The sequence below is a fragment of the Osmia bicornis genome, chromosome 14 (assembly GCF_907164935.1).
Source record: "Osmia bicornis bicornis chromosome 14, iOsmBic2.1, whole genome shotgun sequence".
NCBI lineage: Eukaryota > Metazoa > Arthropoda > Insecta > Hymenoptera > Megachilidae > Osmia > Osmia bicornis.
The window spans coordinates 443,295-459,952 of NC_060229.1; the positions used below are offsets into that span (position 1 = coordinate 443,295).

Here is a 16,658-nt window from a genome sequence, read left to right on the forward strand (position 1 = left end):
CCTTGAAAAAACTTAAATGGATACGATTAACTACCCTTAATCGCGTATGCAATTTTATTTCAATTTCTACAGTATCATTAAATATCCATCAAATCCACTTGCCTATATAGTATAGTATAGCCAAACAAAGTTAATTCTTTTCCTCATAGGAGCACTCTAATCGACAGTCATCAGCCAAACATCGACTTCTTTCGAATAAATCAAGAGACTTTCTTGTCAGTTCGGCAGAGACTGCCTCAAGTGGCGGTTCTCCTTACCTTCAATCGCGATCGATCGATCAAATCTCTGTTTTCTAAAAAAACAACGACTAATTTCATTTTATCGCACGTTCGGTGAATTATAAAAGAAAAAAATATTGTAATTTTAAATGTGAAACAATTATAAAATCGAAAGTGTTTATTACTTTTAGAGGAGAAGAAATTTAATCGAGGGAAAAGTTTATAGGATTGATTTTGTGAAAAGTGATTTGTGAATACGTATTACATACGTGTATTGATTAGGTGATTGCGTGGGATTTTGGGTGGCAATTCTGTTGTCGAATTAAAGATAAAGATTACGATATCCGTGTAAAAAATAACGTTACTCGTTGCACCTTTAATTAAATGTATTCAAAAAATTGTTTTGCATTTATTGAATATTTTTTTCTTTTTTTAGCAGTGTGTATTGATTTTTGTCATACAAAAATTCAAATTTTTTTACAATTTTATTCAAATAAACATGCTACATAATAAAAGCAATTTAGTAACTTTTTATTATATTAATTTAATTGGAATTAACTAAAGTTAGGTACATGTAATTGTAGAAACAACCAATAATGTTGAGAAGCTTATATTATTGGCAGTTAAATATAAATACTGTAAGTTTCTATAATTATATTATATAAAATAACTTTTTTCTTTTTTGTAATTGAAATATCTCAAAAATATACAAATAGTGAACCTATTCAAGTCCTTTTAAGCTTACTGATATTGAGAAACACTTGATTATTTAATTAAATTAAATTAAATGATTAATAACAAAAAGTATTTGTGAACAGTTGAATGTGTTGTAGTAGTTTCGACGTCCAGTTGAGAAACAACTACTTTCTGTTACAAAGATGTCAATCATTGTTATTCTGCGGTCATTTTCGAAAGTGCTTTGCATAAAATCTCTATCTAGAAGTTCAAGAACCCTGACCTCTTGAAACTGTTATAAAGTCGTGATACATTGCTTGTTAATTTTATATATTAAAAATATTAAAAATATTAAAAATATTAAAAATATTAAAAATAAAATTCCAGAGATTTTTAATTTTTCAATTTCTATGGGACCTGGCCCATCTGAGAAGAAAATTCCTAGCATATTTATTTCAATTTTGACATTTTGATATTTGCTAATCCTATTTGATTTTTAGTTCTTTTCATATTTTTTATTACATTCATTAGATAATCAAAGAATTTATTTCTAAATGAAATCATATGAAATTTTGGCAAGCAAAATGATAGAGGTAACGGAACTAAATCTATGATCTATGAACATCTATTTCAGTCTTTGGATGTAGTAATAAATGTCGGTATATTCCACCGTAGAAGTCAGTGTCAATTCGAAAATAACTTATCTTCCGAATGAAAATGAGCTATCTCGAATCCAGCGATATAGAACGATCTATCAAATTCTAACATTCTAAAGATAACATTCGGGAATTCAAGTTTATCTTTACACATCTTTGTGTAAATTGTATATATTTTCCAGCAAAATAGTTTATTTTGTCTTAATCGATAGTAAAAATTATTCTACACAAATAATTCTATCCCATTTTAATTTAATTATAATCTGTGACATGAGTGCAACCGATCGTTATAAGGTAAAGGGTTGAAGTGTTCAGTGACAAAAGATCCTCCAAGAACCATGGATTCCATACGAGACCTGAAGAGACTATTATACGAAAGAACAGAGGCTCTTCGCCGTCGGGATGAAATGATAGAGATTCTAGAGAAAACAATCGAAGAACGGGACTCTACGATTCGCTACCTTCAAAATGAGATTGACAAATTTCGGCAAATTGTCGATTTCAGTTTGGCCTCCAGCGGCATTGCTTCTGGTCAGAGGGCCAAGCGACAGGCTATTTCCGCTGAACCGCTCGCCAGAGACAGCCGTATGATCGTTCAGAAGTTTCCAAAGCCTCAAAGGTACAGAAAGTTTATTGGTTTCATCGCGTGAGGTGATCTCCTCCTCTTGGTTTATTTTAGGCACACATTTTAATAGACGGCCAGCTTTTTTTCGAATCTTTTGATGTGATACCATGTTTGTACAGGATGACCGAATTCGTGGTAGCATGGTTGGATAATCTTTTTTATATTTAATACTGTGTTATACGAAGATACAAGTACATTTAGGTAAAATATTATAAAGTTAATTAATTAATTAAACAACAATCGATAAAAGTGATCCTTGTTTTCAATTCGAGGCCAACCGGAGAGATCGATGACTTGACGATTGCCATAGCTATCTATTATTAAGAGTGAAATTTAGTCGTTGGTTACGTAAATCAGACTCATAGTTTCACCTATACAAATTACCGTGCCGCAAAGGTACGTGACAAAGAGTTGGATACAGTGAAACTGTTTCCGATGCAAGCCACGTGGCTTTTTAACTCTCTTGGATTATTTCTTTAACCCTCTCCCATTCACCTCAACTTTCTATCTTTTTTTTGAAAGTTTGACATAAATAAATTATAATAAAAGTATTATATAAAAAATATATATTTTTTTTAGATTTCAGATTTAAATGAATTAAAAGTTAAATTGGTTCAAAGTTAAATTAGTTAAAATTTTCACCACGTAATAATTTTACTCTTGACAAATTTCACATTTATAAGAAAAATTATTATTATTAAACATCATCCTTAGAATTGATGTTTCTCAAGCGCAGGAGGATTTAAAATGTGTAATAGATGATTAGACTACGGTTAGATTGTTGAATAGTTATTCAAAGCACAGCTTGCGGTATGGTAGAGTGTGCTGCAACAGGTGCGGACCATGGTAAACATAGTTCGGCACTTTTGATGTTTCGCTCCGAGAATAAATGAGAGCATTACCTTCGGAACATTGACTGTACTTGATATTATATGCACGACATGAGTTGTTGACTTGGACATTACCATTAGAGGTACATACTTAGAATTCCTTGATTTGAACCTGTTACAGCGTTTCTTTTGCAATGCTAATGTGCTGTAACAAGTGATTCGTGAAATGATTTGCTAAGTGTCATATGTATAGAGTTATAGAGTATCTTGTAAAAATTTGTAAAATGTATCTTGAAATTATTTTATTTTTTACTATCATCTTTCCTCAATCAAAAATAAATAATTTCCTCAGTCTAAACGAGAAACGATCCTCTTTTTATGTTAAAGGTCTCGTGAACTGATCAAAGCTGCCATTTTGGACAATGACTTCATGAAGAACCTGGAGCTGACGCAGATCAGAGAAATCGTGGATTGCATGTATCCCGTTTCGTTTTCAGCTGGATCTACCATTATAAGAGAAGGAGATGTCGGATCCATTGTATATGTTATGGAAGGTAAGTCATTGACTTTTCCCATGTCATGTTGTTCAAAATTATTTTTATACGTATAGTCATCCCATTTGTACCTAATAATAACAATTCAACATCATATCATATATTAATTTTTCAACAAAAGCCAAGATTAGTAACGAGCTGTTATCTGTATTTTTGCATACTTAATAATTCTTCTCAGTCAGCCAAACACGTTTACGTCTTTGCAACAATTCGTGCGTCAGCTTTGCAAAATATTAAAGAGGAGCAACGTGTCTTTTCGGAGAATTCCAAACTTATACGTGATAATAAACACGTGCATGTTGTATTTTGTACAACATGAAAGGAGGAAAGGAGGAAATAAAAATGCAAAGAACAATATGTATTGTTTTTTAAAGTAAATTTGCAATACCTAATGATGAATATTGAAATTTAATTTAATTTAATAATGTAATTGAAAAACAAAAATTGAAAGAAAACAAACAGAAAACAGCATTAATGTAATGTTAAGAATTGAGAATTAAATTGTGTTGTTACATATTAATGTGCACAGTATGGTAAGTACATAAATCATATTTTCCTTTGCAAAATCCATCATCATTATGATGAAAATTTATAATTACATACATACTTTCCCAGAGGGTTCTTAAATCTAAACATTTTAAAATAGGTACGTACATGAAGTAATAAGGTACGATTTCCTGTATAATTTTCCTTTCCATTGAATTTTCCTTTCGTAAGATATGTACATATTATATGAAAATCCCGTTTAGCATTCAATGATGCAGTTAATGCATATAAAATGCATTGGTATTATCTAACGTCGAAATGAGAACTGCTGTCCTTTCTCTCGGAAGTTCGTGTACCGTAATAGCATAACAATTAATGTGTCGATTAGGATATGATTATAAAATGATAAGTCTTTTTATCAACTTGAACACGAAGATTGACTTTAAATTTTTAAAAAGTGAAGGGAATCTTCGTTTTCAAAAATAGAAAATTGCTTTTACTCGTGTTACGATTAAAGTGAAATTAGATAGTATGTATTTTGAAAGTATTTAAAGTGGAATATGTTAACATAAAAAAGAAAATTTCTTTAACACTGAAAATTGCAACGAAATAGATTATTTCGTACAATTGTACAAGAATGCAAAATCATAAGTACCTATTGTGAGAAGACAGATAATGTTGGAGAAGAGTATAAAACAGAGATACTGCTGAATCAACCGTGAAAAGTAAAAAAAAAAAAAAAAAAAAACAATCCCTAGCCATGATTGTTCCACTTTTGCCTGTAATCTTCTCACTATCTGACAAACATCCGCAGTCTACCTTTCGATCTTCTTCTCACAATTAAGGTATATTATTTCACCGCGATTTAAGGGGAACAAACAAGTAAATTAAGGAAAATATACCTGGCATTACCTACTCTTATCAGTCGTTTTCTCACTGAAGCGCCGAGATTGGCTCTCAACTTTCCGATTACGATGTAAATGTGATAGAAATTGCATTTTTCACCATAAGTGAACTATAATTTGAATTTTAATAATAATTTATGAAACCAGAGACTGTGAAATAGAAATTGCATTCTGCAGTATAATTAAATTACAATCGTAACTTTAATCATTGGTAATTTATGAAACCAACGACTATGAAAGACAAATTTTTCTTTATTTCTCTATATATTTTGACAGAATAGTTACCACAATCTTATGATAATTATTTGAGAACCACTATCCTTTGTTTCCGTTAGAATGTGTATGTACAGCGTGAGTTCAGTGCATCGAAAAAATGTTGAAAAAAATTTTGCATCACGTTACACTGCGACGAACACCCAGTATACTCGTAGGAGTGGTTGCAACAGTCTCCTCGCTATCACTTGAGAACCGCTGTCCTTTCTCTCCCTAACGGCAGACATAGTGGGGGGATTGGTAGTCGGAGGGGAAGGGAGTTTCTCGTGCACGGTCTTTGCGGGCGTACTTTTCACCAGTCGTGAACGCTGTCAGTGAGCGTCAGTTTCAAAGGAGTGGTCCTGTGGTGTCCTCGTTCGTCTGACGCCAGGATTCTGTTCCTTTGTCAGATGAAGAAATACACCGTTATTCCATTCTTCCTCGTTTAAAATAAGCTATCTGGCTAAAAAAATTCGTGTTAGTGAAAACTGGCAGCCTTCTTATTATTCGATTACTGGATCTGATTGCGTAACCAACCGATACTTGACGGTTCTTGTTACAAGATAGACCTCGAGTTGCAAAAGTGTACCGGGGAAAAATAAAGATAGCCATCCAATCACAGTGATCGTGTATAGTCTATGGATCCAAGGATGAAAAATAACTGGCGGACCTGATAGTAATCAGAAACCGCAGCATCCGTGCCAGGTGTCAAGGGAAGTCCAGCCCTTGAACCTCGACCACGAAGAAGCACGTGTTTCCCTCCATAATTTATCCCGTGCGAATTTTGACTGGAGCTGTGACGCGAAGTCAAACAAAAGTGATCTGGTCGGGAAGGCGGCATCCATCATCTGTCTTCCTTTGGATCAGCGCCAAATCGACGCTGCAGCGTCGAATTTCATTCCCACGGTGAATCTTGAAGAAAGAAAAAAAAAAGATCTTCAGTGAGTTGATGACTCCCATCGATAGATCTTTGTTCAGTTCTTGGTTATTGTATCCTAGCTAGCTGATCAAAAGTGAATCATGTGTAAAATCTTACCTGAAAACGCTTTAAGACCTTGAGGACCTTGAGGACCTTAGGACCTCCGGTGTTAAAAGTCTCATTGAAAATCGTACTGGTACGATTGGCTCAGCTGGTGGAAAATATTTATACATATAGCTTGAAAAGAGTGAGTCAGACATGAAGGTCCGCAGTTATCCCGGCCGAGCGGTCCTGGAGGACCCTGAACTCCTCTTAGACCCGGACGCCACTCGAGGAAGAGCGATGGAGTTGCTGTACGAGGCCAGCTGGCGCGAATGCGGTGTGAATTGGACGAACAATGAGAGAAGCAAGGTTAGCAAGGAGCAAGATGAGGAGTATAGGCAACCCTACGCTGAGGTGATCTCTCAGCTAGAGGGTGTGCTGGAGGGTAGCAGAGTGAGTTCGTCGAATAGAGAGGACTCGGAGTCGAGGAGATCGAGCAGTACTGCCAGCACGGATAGCGAATCCGAGGTGAGTCAACCTGGCAATAACCAAGGTGGATTCCTTATACCGAGACCGAGGCTGATCGTACCGGTTCACACCTACGCCAGGAGACGACGAACCGGCGCTCCCCCTCCTGCTCGGAGAAGACAAATACGACAAGGTATTTTGCAAATTTCAAATAAGGTTTTCGGCTTAATAAGAATTTATTACCAATGTCAACGACCATTATTCATTAAGAAAATAAAAAAAGAATTGATCTACATATCTAAGAAAGAAAAGATGAAGGAACAATACATCAACGAGTGTGTTGAAAGCGTATAAATGTCACGAAGGCTACTGAAACAATAAAACAGTTTATGGAAATGTATTCGATGCTATAAAATGTCAAACGTTACTTTAAGAACGTGATAATGTATTTACGAAGAAAATGTGAACATCGTGAAGGATCTTCAAAGGCCATTTCAAAATCAATTATTTTGTTATAGACAAAATATAAAAATGATAATGATTTTATTTAAAAAAGTGATTTATTAATGATCTTCTTAAACCTGAATACCTAAGTCTATTTACCTCGAAGGTAATGGATGTAGATTTACAAGGAGAGAATCATTAAGGTTTCAATGGAAAAAATGAGTAGGTGGAGACGTCAAGAACATATCAGTGCATTTTTTTCATAATGTTTATTCGTTGAATTTTTTTAAATTTTCAGTTTTATTTGATAGAAAATATCAGTCTCTTCCGTAGGCTTTCCCGGTTTGGCAGTTTCGGCGTAATACTTACTTTAAAAATTTCAGAAAATTCGTTCTCATTATATAAACTATTAACAAAGAAACGTTCAGTACCTATACTTTCACCTACGGGTACAAGGTTCCGATTGCGATTGAATCAAGGACAGTGGTTTTCTTCAGTCTGATAAAAGCTTAGATGTATTGTATACGAGATCCAAGCCGGATCTGGATACCAGAAACAGCAGTGAACCCCAGTCCTCTCGTATACGTGCCGTCTAATTCGAGTTCTCTACCCACGTGTCTATATTGTGTTTAATTTTCTGATTAGACGGCTTCCTTACGCCTCTTTGTTCGTAAGAAGGAAAAAAGATGAAATTGATATATCCTTGTTACGTATGCTCTTTGTAGACACGAGACTTCTTAACCCTCTATGACCCATTCGCTATTGTGACTTATACATATGTATGTGTCGTAAGAAATAAATTGTTGAATGATGGAGTGAATGCTGTGTTTTAGAATCTGATGATTCCAAAGTACCTATAAATACTTGTACAAGTAGTTACTTAATAGCGGTACATAAGTACTTTGGAATTTCTTCATGCAAACATAGACTATCGTTATACATGTTGCCGCTGACAGTCGAAAGGGAAAGGACGTGATTATAATCATTATAAAATTGTCTCGTATGAAATGTAATATGTACCTCAAACGTTACGACGAGCACATACAACTCGTCATTGTATACTTCAGCATTATGTTACTGTGACAAGGCAAACTTGCCATTTCAGTCGAAGAAATTAAAACCTTCATCGATAAAACTAGGTTGTATGTGTAGAACATTACTTTTTCTTCAATATTTTGTGATATACATTGATTAGAAAACACTATGCATTATGTTAGGATATTTTAAATTATTTAATATGTTGATCAGGACTAGATTAAGTCGAGGAAAATCAGTAGCTAGATTTAATTTTCCACTTTCTGGAGCACGAAACACGGTTATTTGTTAGAATGATTTCTTCCTTAAACTCGTTTTCGTGAGAAAAGTTGTATATAATTTCATCGCGTCACTTAGCGCCGCTTATTGTTTCTATTTCGTCTCGAGAGAGTCTCATTTATTATTCATACGATGCTTTTCTCTTGCTTTAAACTTTCACGCCTCTCGAATATATCTCGAATATACTTATCGTTAAATACATATGTATAACCATGCTTCCAAATATTTGTTTATATTTCTTTAACCAAGATTCTATAATATTTATTCCATGGGAATTTTCATAAGGATCTATCCTTATTAGTGGAAATAATATATGCAATAAAGTATATGTATAAATAGAAATGTTGTAAAACCAATGTCTGTTATAAAAGAAGAAAAGGGTTAAACGTTTAACTCGTTCACAGAAATCCGTTCCTCTAGTTGTCTCACTAACCTACTAAAGCTGTTTAAAAACAGCCTAGCAAACTCGCCGGACGGCTAACCGTAACAAACGAGACGGGAAAAACATCTCATACCCTTGAAAAGCGCGTTCAACTATTATACATATACATATATCTAGCCTGCTCGACCGCCAATGGCGTTGGGTGTAGTTAAAAAAACGGATATGTTGACCCAGTTCAAGCTGGTACATCGCCTAATGGTACTAACGCCTAGAGATAAACGGAAAGAAGAATTAAAGAAAAAGAACTTGACCATCCGCTTTCGCGAGACTCGCTAATCAAGGTGGATCGCAGGAGGTGGTTCGAGTGATTAACGATAAAACTATCGTACAGTATCGAGCATGGTAGGCTATCCTAGAGAAATTGCAGTTCTAGAGAGAAAAGGTCCTCCTACTATGTACTCGCTTTTAAACCTACTATACGTTTTTCTATCGAAACGACTGTCATGTTCCTCATGTTGTCATGGAGAAATGGGATCGTCACCAAGCTGGGTCAACGATAACAGACCGCTAAACCAAGTAAGCGGGAGTTCAGTTACGCAGTTCTAGAGTATAAAACCTCTCATGGGGTATCGTATGCGAGGCGTAAACTCTTTGTCCTGTTATATCGTCATGCTAGCCGGTCCCACTTGCACGCTCTACACATGGTGTACGCTTTGAAATCGCTCCGCTTCATACATACTTACATACTTCCGTTCTTTCGTCAAAGAACTTGGTCATTACCGAGGAGAAGTATATATCGTCAACTGATTCTTTATTACCCCTAGGAAGTTTAAGGGGAAGGTTGTCGAACTCATCGTTTAGAAAATATTGAAAATCTACAAAATGTCAAAAATTTCCAAAACATTATTTTATTCCTAATTATTGTTCACTTAGAATTACAATACGCAATAAACATAGCTTCATTTCTTACACAATCAGTTTATTCGTAATATCGTAGGAGAAATTATTTCTATGCCCAACAGAACTATTAAGCATTGTGAAATTTCAAAGGACAAATTGTCATAGCTGGTTTAACGTTGAATTTCACAATAGAAATCAGTCAATGTGCTTCACGATTCATTATAAACCTGAACTGCTGATTGAAACAGTTAAAAAAGTAAATTAACTATTGATGCAATAGCTACCTGAAGAAATACAAATCTTACGTTATCATTTAATTTAATTTTGATGACTCTTTTATTAACCCTTCGACAATTTATTGCAAATATAACTGGATCACTGGGAAACATAAAAATTCTTTAACATTTACTTATGGTAAATTAAAATACTTGGAACTTGACAAAAACCTGCCATTATCATTAAAAATTTTCAAAATACTCTTAAATCAACGTAGCATGGACATTACCTTTCCACTTCGAATATATAAACAGACTCTTTATTCCGGCCTGTAATTACACGGTGTCTTGCGTAATTTCAATAGAAAGTTATGCTCTTGTTTCGTTGGTTAAAGTGCATGGTTAATTAGAATGGTAAAAAGCATTTAAATCGCGACTTTCTACGGTATGTGTGGATGCTATGATATGTGTATAATTACGAATGCGAGCAAATTAGAATAAATATACTTACGAAAAATATTTTCGCTGTGCAAGAGTTATTAATAATTTAAACTGCTAGTAAGTATCCAACGTGTCTAATTATAGACTTCCTTTATTTGCAACCTAAATTGATTAAAACAATCTCGTGTTTCTCGTTTGAATTCTCTTCTTTCTTTTTAATGTTTGTAAATTAGAGTAGGTTGAATGGGACGTTTCCTTTGAATTGATAGGGATCTATGACATTATAAAACAGTGGGAGACAATGGGTAGGATAGTCGTATATTATATATAATATTGTAAACAAAACTGTAGTATGTCATAGTGCCGTTTAGAGAATTTTGAAACTCAGAAATTTGGAAGTTTTTAGAATTATTTATTTTTTTATAGTTTCCATCACGAATAGTTTCAACAATTTTAATGATTCAAGTTATCAACAGTTTAGCAATCATCAGGTTCAAATAAATTGCACCGTGATTGTATCGTGATGCAAGGATCGCGTTCGTGTAGTAATCAACATTTCTTTTTTCGTACAGTGAAGTGTATGTGGACCGGATGCAACAAACGTGTGCAGTTATCTCAGACCCAATCCCTTGTAATACAATGGGCCTATTCATAAAAGCATCCGGTACCTGTGCAGTTTTCTGTTCGCTTACCGTTAACATCGTGCATTGTAAGTACTTGATTTCGCCCACGTTCTTTCGATTAGACTATTTATGTCACTGTTACCACTCTAGTAAACAACTTCGGACCTAGAGTACGTATGTATATTATGCAATTTCTACTTATATATTCTTTTTGCGTATGAAGGAAATGGAACTTTTCATGATAATTTCTGTAAAATATTTCTTGAAACATTTATTTTATTGAAATTATCATTGCTCCTAACGTATGCACGTATACATGTATATGCCATCTAAAGCATATCGAACTAAACAATCTTTACGACTGGTGCTGAATATTTATAGTAGTCACGATTGGCTAATCGCTTTCATTTAACAGTTATCCTTCCTATCTAAAGTTATTTCTGCCCCAGCCAGCTATGTATTCCCGGAAACGAAACGTCCATTTAACGAGCGCGATGAAGTTGATTTCATTTACAGAGACAGTATTGTCACATCGATGTGACAATATTGTTTCTCGGAATCATTTGAAGAACAACGTATCCGTTCTTAACTTAATCGATTCTTACAATTAGATTTTCTCCGAAATACACTTTCGATCAAATCAGGTTTCCATAGGGGAAACAGGAATTCTCAGAATCTTTATTTTTGTGAAAAACAAAGTAAATATTAACCCTTAGACGGGGCATCACCGTGTTTCTTGGGAAAGCTTGATTTGATCGCGAGTGTACTCTCCCTGCACTTTCTACGCTCGAGTATGGATCCTTGTGTCATAGAAAGTTCCGGTGAAAATTACTTTGCAATTTATAGTTCCTTGCTTAATGTACGTAGCTATTATCGAAATAACAAGTTGCATTCAGACATAATAAATACAAAAACTACATAAGTTTTAACGTGCATTTTGGTAAAGAGAAAAGTTGTTCAGAATTACTTCAGCTACTACCCTACCCCCTGGAGGTAGGGAACGGGTTAAGATTTCTGGCTCCCCGGGTCTATCAAACCCTTTTGAAGCCTGAAATTGGTTCAAGATCGTAAGATGAAACACCAAGCTGTTCCTATTTTTCCCGCTTGAATATCGATGATTCGTTAGTACGCGGATATTTCAGCCGAGGATTAATTGTAAGAGAAGGGAATAGTCCACGGTTGTATTGTCCCGTGAACGTGTTGCTTTCACTTCCTCGCGTATACTTATGTATGTACTTACATACTACGTATCCTGTCAAGAACAAGTCGTACAAAAGAGACTTTACGAACCGGTTTCAAACCGATGCGATTCTCCAACATGGCTAGCATTCTTTCATTTTTCTGCCGAAGAACTAATAAATTCTCTGTCGGAATAAATTTCGGTCATATTAGTAGAGATAGGCGCTAAGGAAGAAAATGGTACCCCACCTAAATCTACATTTGTGAATTGCCTAGATACGCCAATGTCACTAATTAAGGGTTAATTGCATTCAGAATAGAATAGCACAGGTGTAATCGTGACTAATCATCAATGCCATAGGATATAAATAAATAACCCACTACGCTATTTGAACTCCAACATCCAACATAGAGAAGGACACTTCTCCAAGGGGTCAGACACATTTATTTTCTTGAAATAAATTAACGTTAGCAGAATGCTGGCAGCTATGAAGACTTTCTGTTTCCGCTTCAAGTTGGTTCCCACAATGAAGCAAGTAGTAACGGAGAAAACGAAAGCCCGTGTGCACCTGAAGGTTAAACGTTCAAGCCTAGATGAAAGCACGCGTTTCGATAAAAATTCTTTGGAGAAAGTTATAAATATGTAACTATTGCGAGAAACGTTACAAAGGACAAGGTTCCATTGCCCTGCCATCACTTTCAATTTCATCGTCAGTAAAATTTTACTGGAATCCATTATTTTCAGTTGTATATTTTCACAGTAATACATATATTATGTATAATAATTTTCTCAAAGTTTAAAACGTCTAAACAAATGATGTCTTTTCTCTTTCTTTATGGAAGTGGTTATATACCCTATGTATGTATGTATGTACAGTTGGCTGTAAATTGAAATTCCATGATTTTGTGAAATTCCAGAAATGTTCATATCGTTTGTAAATATAAACAGGAATACATACAGCTGTTTATTTAGCATGCAGCTAAAGTTAGTAGCATCGGGTTCGGCCGCGAGCGATATTTCGATTTAAATTTAGATGAGATTGCGAGTCGCATTGCAAATTAGCAATAAAGGGGGGAACCTTGATTACAAGATACCGTGGAGCAACTTATGTAAATGAATAAGTTCTTATTCAAGTATTAGCGTATTGCGTTACACTATTGCATTACGCACAATAGCCAGGGCCTTGCGCTCGTAGATTTACAATCTGCCCCTTGCCTTTTGCGAAATTTACAAGATTTTACTTTTTGACTTGCATATGCTAATCAAACGTCTTTCCTTTTTCTTTCTTTTTTGAGCCTAATTATAAGATATATCTAGCAGTTCCTTAGATGTAAGTACATGAACAACCCAAGTATTGATGCGAATTAAAAAATCTGTTTCTAATTTAGAGGTAGGTATTCAGAAATATTTTAAAAAAGTAAGTACATAAGAGCTTTGTGTTATATGAGCTTACATACATAATAAAAGAAGAAAAATCCAATCGTCTGGAGTAACCTTTCCATAAAGATCTGATAAATGTCACGCCACAGTTAAAACTGTTCACGACATTAGATAGAACCGTATCGACCTAATTGGTTACAGTCGAAATGTCAGTGGTCCTTCAATAGAAAAATACGTTCTAGACGCATATCTATATGTATAATAATACCAGTTTAACAAGAAACAGGAAACAGGTTAATATTCATATAAATTATGAAATTGTCGAGTGTGTGAACGGTCTTTACCCTCGTGACGACGATCTCAGCCTCCACGTCTCCAAAGTGCTAACTTTAATGCAGATTTTCGTATCATTATCTTTCAAAGTACTACTGATGTAAATAAAGAAAAAAGAATTTCATTCATTTTAATGTGTTTGATCGTTCATGATTCCCAGCACTACTGTTACTACTATAATAATTGCTAAATTATATTTGCAGAGGGTAAAGTGGAGGTATCGCGCGATGACAAATATTTGAGTACTCTGGCACCGGGAAAGGTATTAGGCGAGCTAGCAATTCTCTATAACTGCAAAAGAACAGCAACGATAACAGCTGCTACCGATTGCCAACTATGGGCCATCGACCGGCAATGCTTCCAAACAATTATGATGAGGACTGGCCTCTCGAGGCAGGCCGAGTACACAGACTTCTTGAAGAGGTAAAAAGATTTTTCTTTTTTTAAATAGCAGTTAATAGCAGTTGAATATTTTCAACACACAAGTGCATGGAATAAATGGAAATAATTCCTTCCATTTTTTTTAAATTAGGTACACTTCAAATTTCGATATTACATTTTTTAATTTGATCAATCTAAATGAAATTTAATTATGTCTTTAATAAGGGAACAACAAGAGAGAAATAGTACCCAGTGAAAACAATGAACCAACGATTAAACTGACAGATAGTTTCTGCTTGCTGAAAATGCCAGCTGTATAAATAATAGAGGAAATGAATGGCTCTGCCAGCTTCTCGTTAACAATTCCTATTTTCTTACGCCTTCTTCGTGGAGCACGATGAAACGAAACCCATTAATCATGATCAAAACGAATAAATCTCAATTGAACTGTGTCAGAATAAATAAACTTTTGTCGCTGCAAATCTTTCTTCAATTAAAAAAAAAAATAGTAAAATTCCATAAATATTACAATAAATATTACATTATAAATATGCAATATCAATTTTTTGTTTCAGCGTTCCAATCTTCAAAAATTTACCCGAAGAGACTCTGATAAAAATTTCTGACGTTCTGGAAGAGGTAAATTTTCAGATTCTGATAATTTAACATTAAAGGGAAAGATAATAAAATGGTCCCCTGTTTGTATTTCTTTTTAAAACCTGATCCATTTTTCCTTTATTTTTATTTAATGATACGGACAAGAATGGTACGTGTAAATGATTTTATAGACTTTCTACAACAATGGCGATTATATAATCAGACAAGGAGCAAGAGGAGACACATTTTTCATAATCAGCAGAGGACAAGTCCGCGTGACGATAAAGCAACCCGATACTCCCGAAGAAAAGTATATCAGGACGTTAGGAAAAGGTGACTTCTTTGGTGAAAAAGCACTCCAAGGGTAAGATTTCTATCCCTCATCAACTAATAGGCAAAATATTTATATTTCAAAATATATTCCAGGCATGCAATAGAATTTTTGTTATGACACTTGGATAGGAAATAAAATAAAATAAAATAAAATAAAATAAAATTTGATAAACGAGCAGCATAATTAAATTATTTTTGCAGAGATGATCTGAGGACGGCCAATATAATCGCCGACGATCCTGAAGGAGTGAGTTGCTTGGTGATAGACCGTGAAACTTTCAATCAATTAATCTCATCCCTGGACGAAATTCGTACGAGATACAAAGACGAACTCGTCGAGCGTCGAAGGTGAGCGACTGCTTTAATTCGAAAAATCATAATTCTGTTGCGCTGGTAACAGCGTGATTACTAATAACCACGTTAACTCTCATCAACGTTAATTATACGCGACCGTAACCGTGCACGAATCGTTTATTAAATCCTCATGTGTGTTATGTTTCACGCTTACCACTAGGATGGGAGAATAGAGCGTATATGCTGTCTCAGAGTAAGTCTCGTGTTACGGTACTTACACTGCGATGATGATTCGGCACTTAGGTTAACGTGTTGCTTTTTCGGAGAGGATAAATGCTTTAATATGAATAAGAAAATAATTTCCTTCCTTGCAATATTACGCGAAGTTGTTGAATATCAAATGATGGAGTTTGAGATATGGAAAATTTGCGCTAACAATAAGAATGTAATATCCTAAGGTTCCCAAAAAGTTTTAAACTTTTAAAATTCACTCTTGAAATAATTTCTTAACATAGGTTGAACGAGGAATTTAGAGACTTAAGGCTGCAAGATCTTCGACCTCTGGCCACCCTAGGCGTGGGTGGGTTCGGAAGAGTCGAATTAGTTCAAATAGCGGGTGACAACTCGAGATCCTTCGCCCTTAAACAGATGAAGAAGGCTCAGATTGTAGAAACGCGACAGCAACAGCACATCATGTCTGAAAAGAGAATCATGGGCGAGGCTGATTGTGACTTCATCGTGAAACTGTTCAAGACCTTCAAAGACCGGAAGTATCTCTACATGTTGATGGAAGCTTGCCTTGGTGGCGAATTATGGACCGTCCTCAGGGACAAAGGACATTTTGATGATAGCACGACGAGATTTTATACCGCCTGTGTTGTAGAAGCATTCGATTATCTTCATTCAAGGAACATCATTTATAGGGATCTCAAACCGGAAAATCTGTTATTGGATAGCCAAGGGTAAGAGAATTCTTAATGGATTTAAACTAATAATGAATGAATTCACTTATTGTACTTACGTGTATGTACTTACATACATCGTATCTTATTAATACTATATTTTAAATCAACATGCTAACACATTTGTTTGGTATGCTTCTTAAAATACAATTGTGTAAGTATCTCTTTTCATGAGATTCAGCAATTGCAAAAGTATTATTGTAGTTTAGCATGTTCCATACATTATTATTATTCTTTGTTTTCTAATTA

General features: G+C 34.8%; 1 protein-coding gene across 3 annotated transcripts in view; it reads left to right on the forward strand.

Moving 5' to 3' along the window:
* Window positions 1-16,658, forward strand: part of LOC114878681 (cGMP-dependent protein kinase, isozyme 2 forms cD4/T1/T3A/T3B) — a 35,732-nt gene that overhangs the window by 17,482 nt on the left and 1,592 nt on the right. The window contains exons 1-7 of one of the 3 annotated variants that reach the window (XM_029192765.2): window positions 1,887-2,168; window positions 3,392-3,558; window positions 14,046-14,265; window positions 14,799-14,862; window positions 15,012-15,184; window positions 15,355-15,501; window positions 15,963-16,409. In XM_029192765.2, coding sequence (XP_029048598.2) covers window positions 1,888-2,168; window positions 3,392-3,558; window positions 14,046-14,265; window positions 14,799-14,862; window positions 15,012-15,184; window positions 15,355-15,501; window positions 15,963-16,409 — 1,499 coding nt within the window. In that variant the 5' untranslated portion in view covers window position 1,887. Of the gene's footprint in view, window positions 1-1,886; window positions 2,169-3,391; window positions 3,559-6,281; window positions 6,824-14,045; window positions 14,266-14,798; window positions 14,863-15,011; window positions 15,185-15,354; window positions 15,502-15,962; window positions 16,410-16,658 lie in introns of those variants that run through there. The other 2 variants (XM_029192764.2, XM_046288652.1) reach the window with 2 other exon arrangements.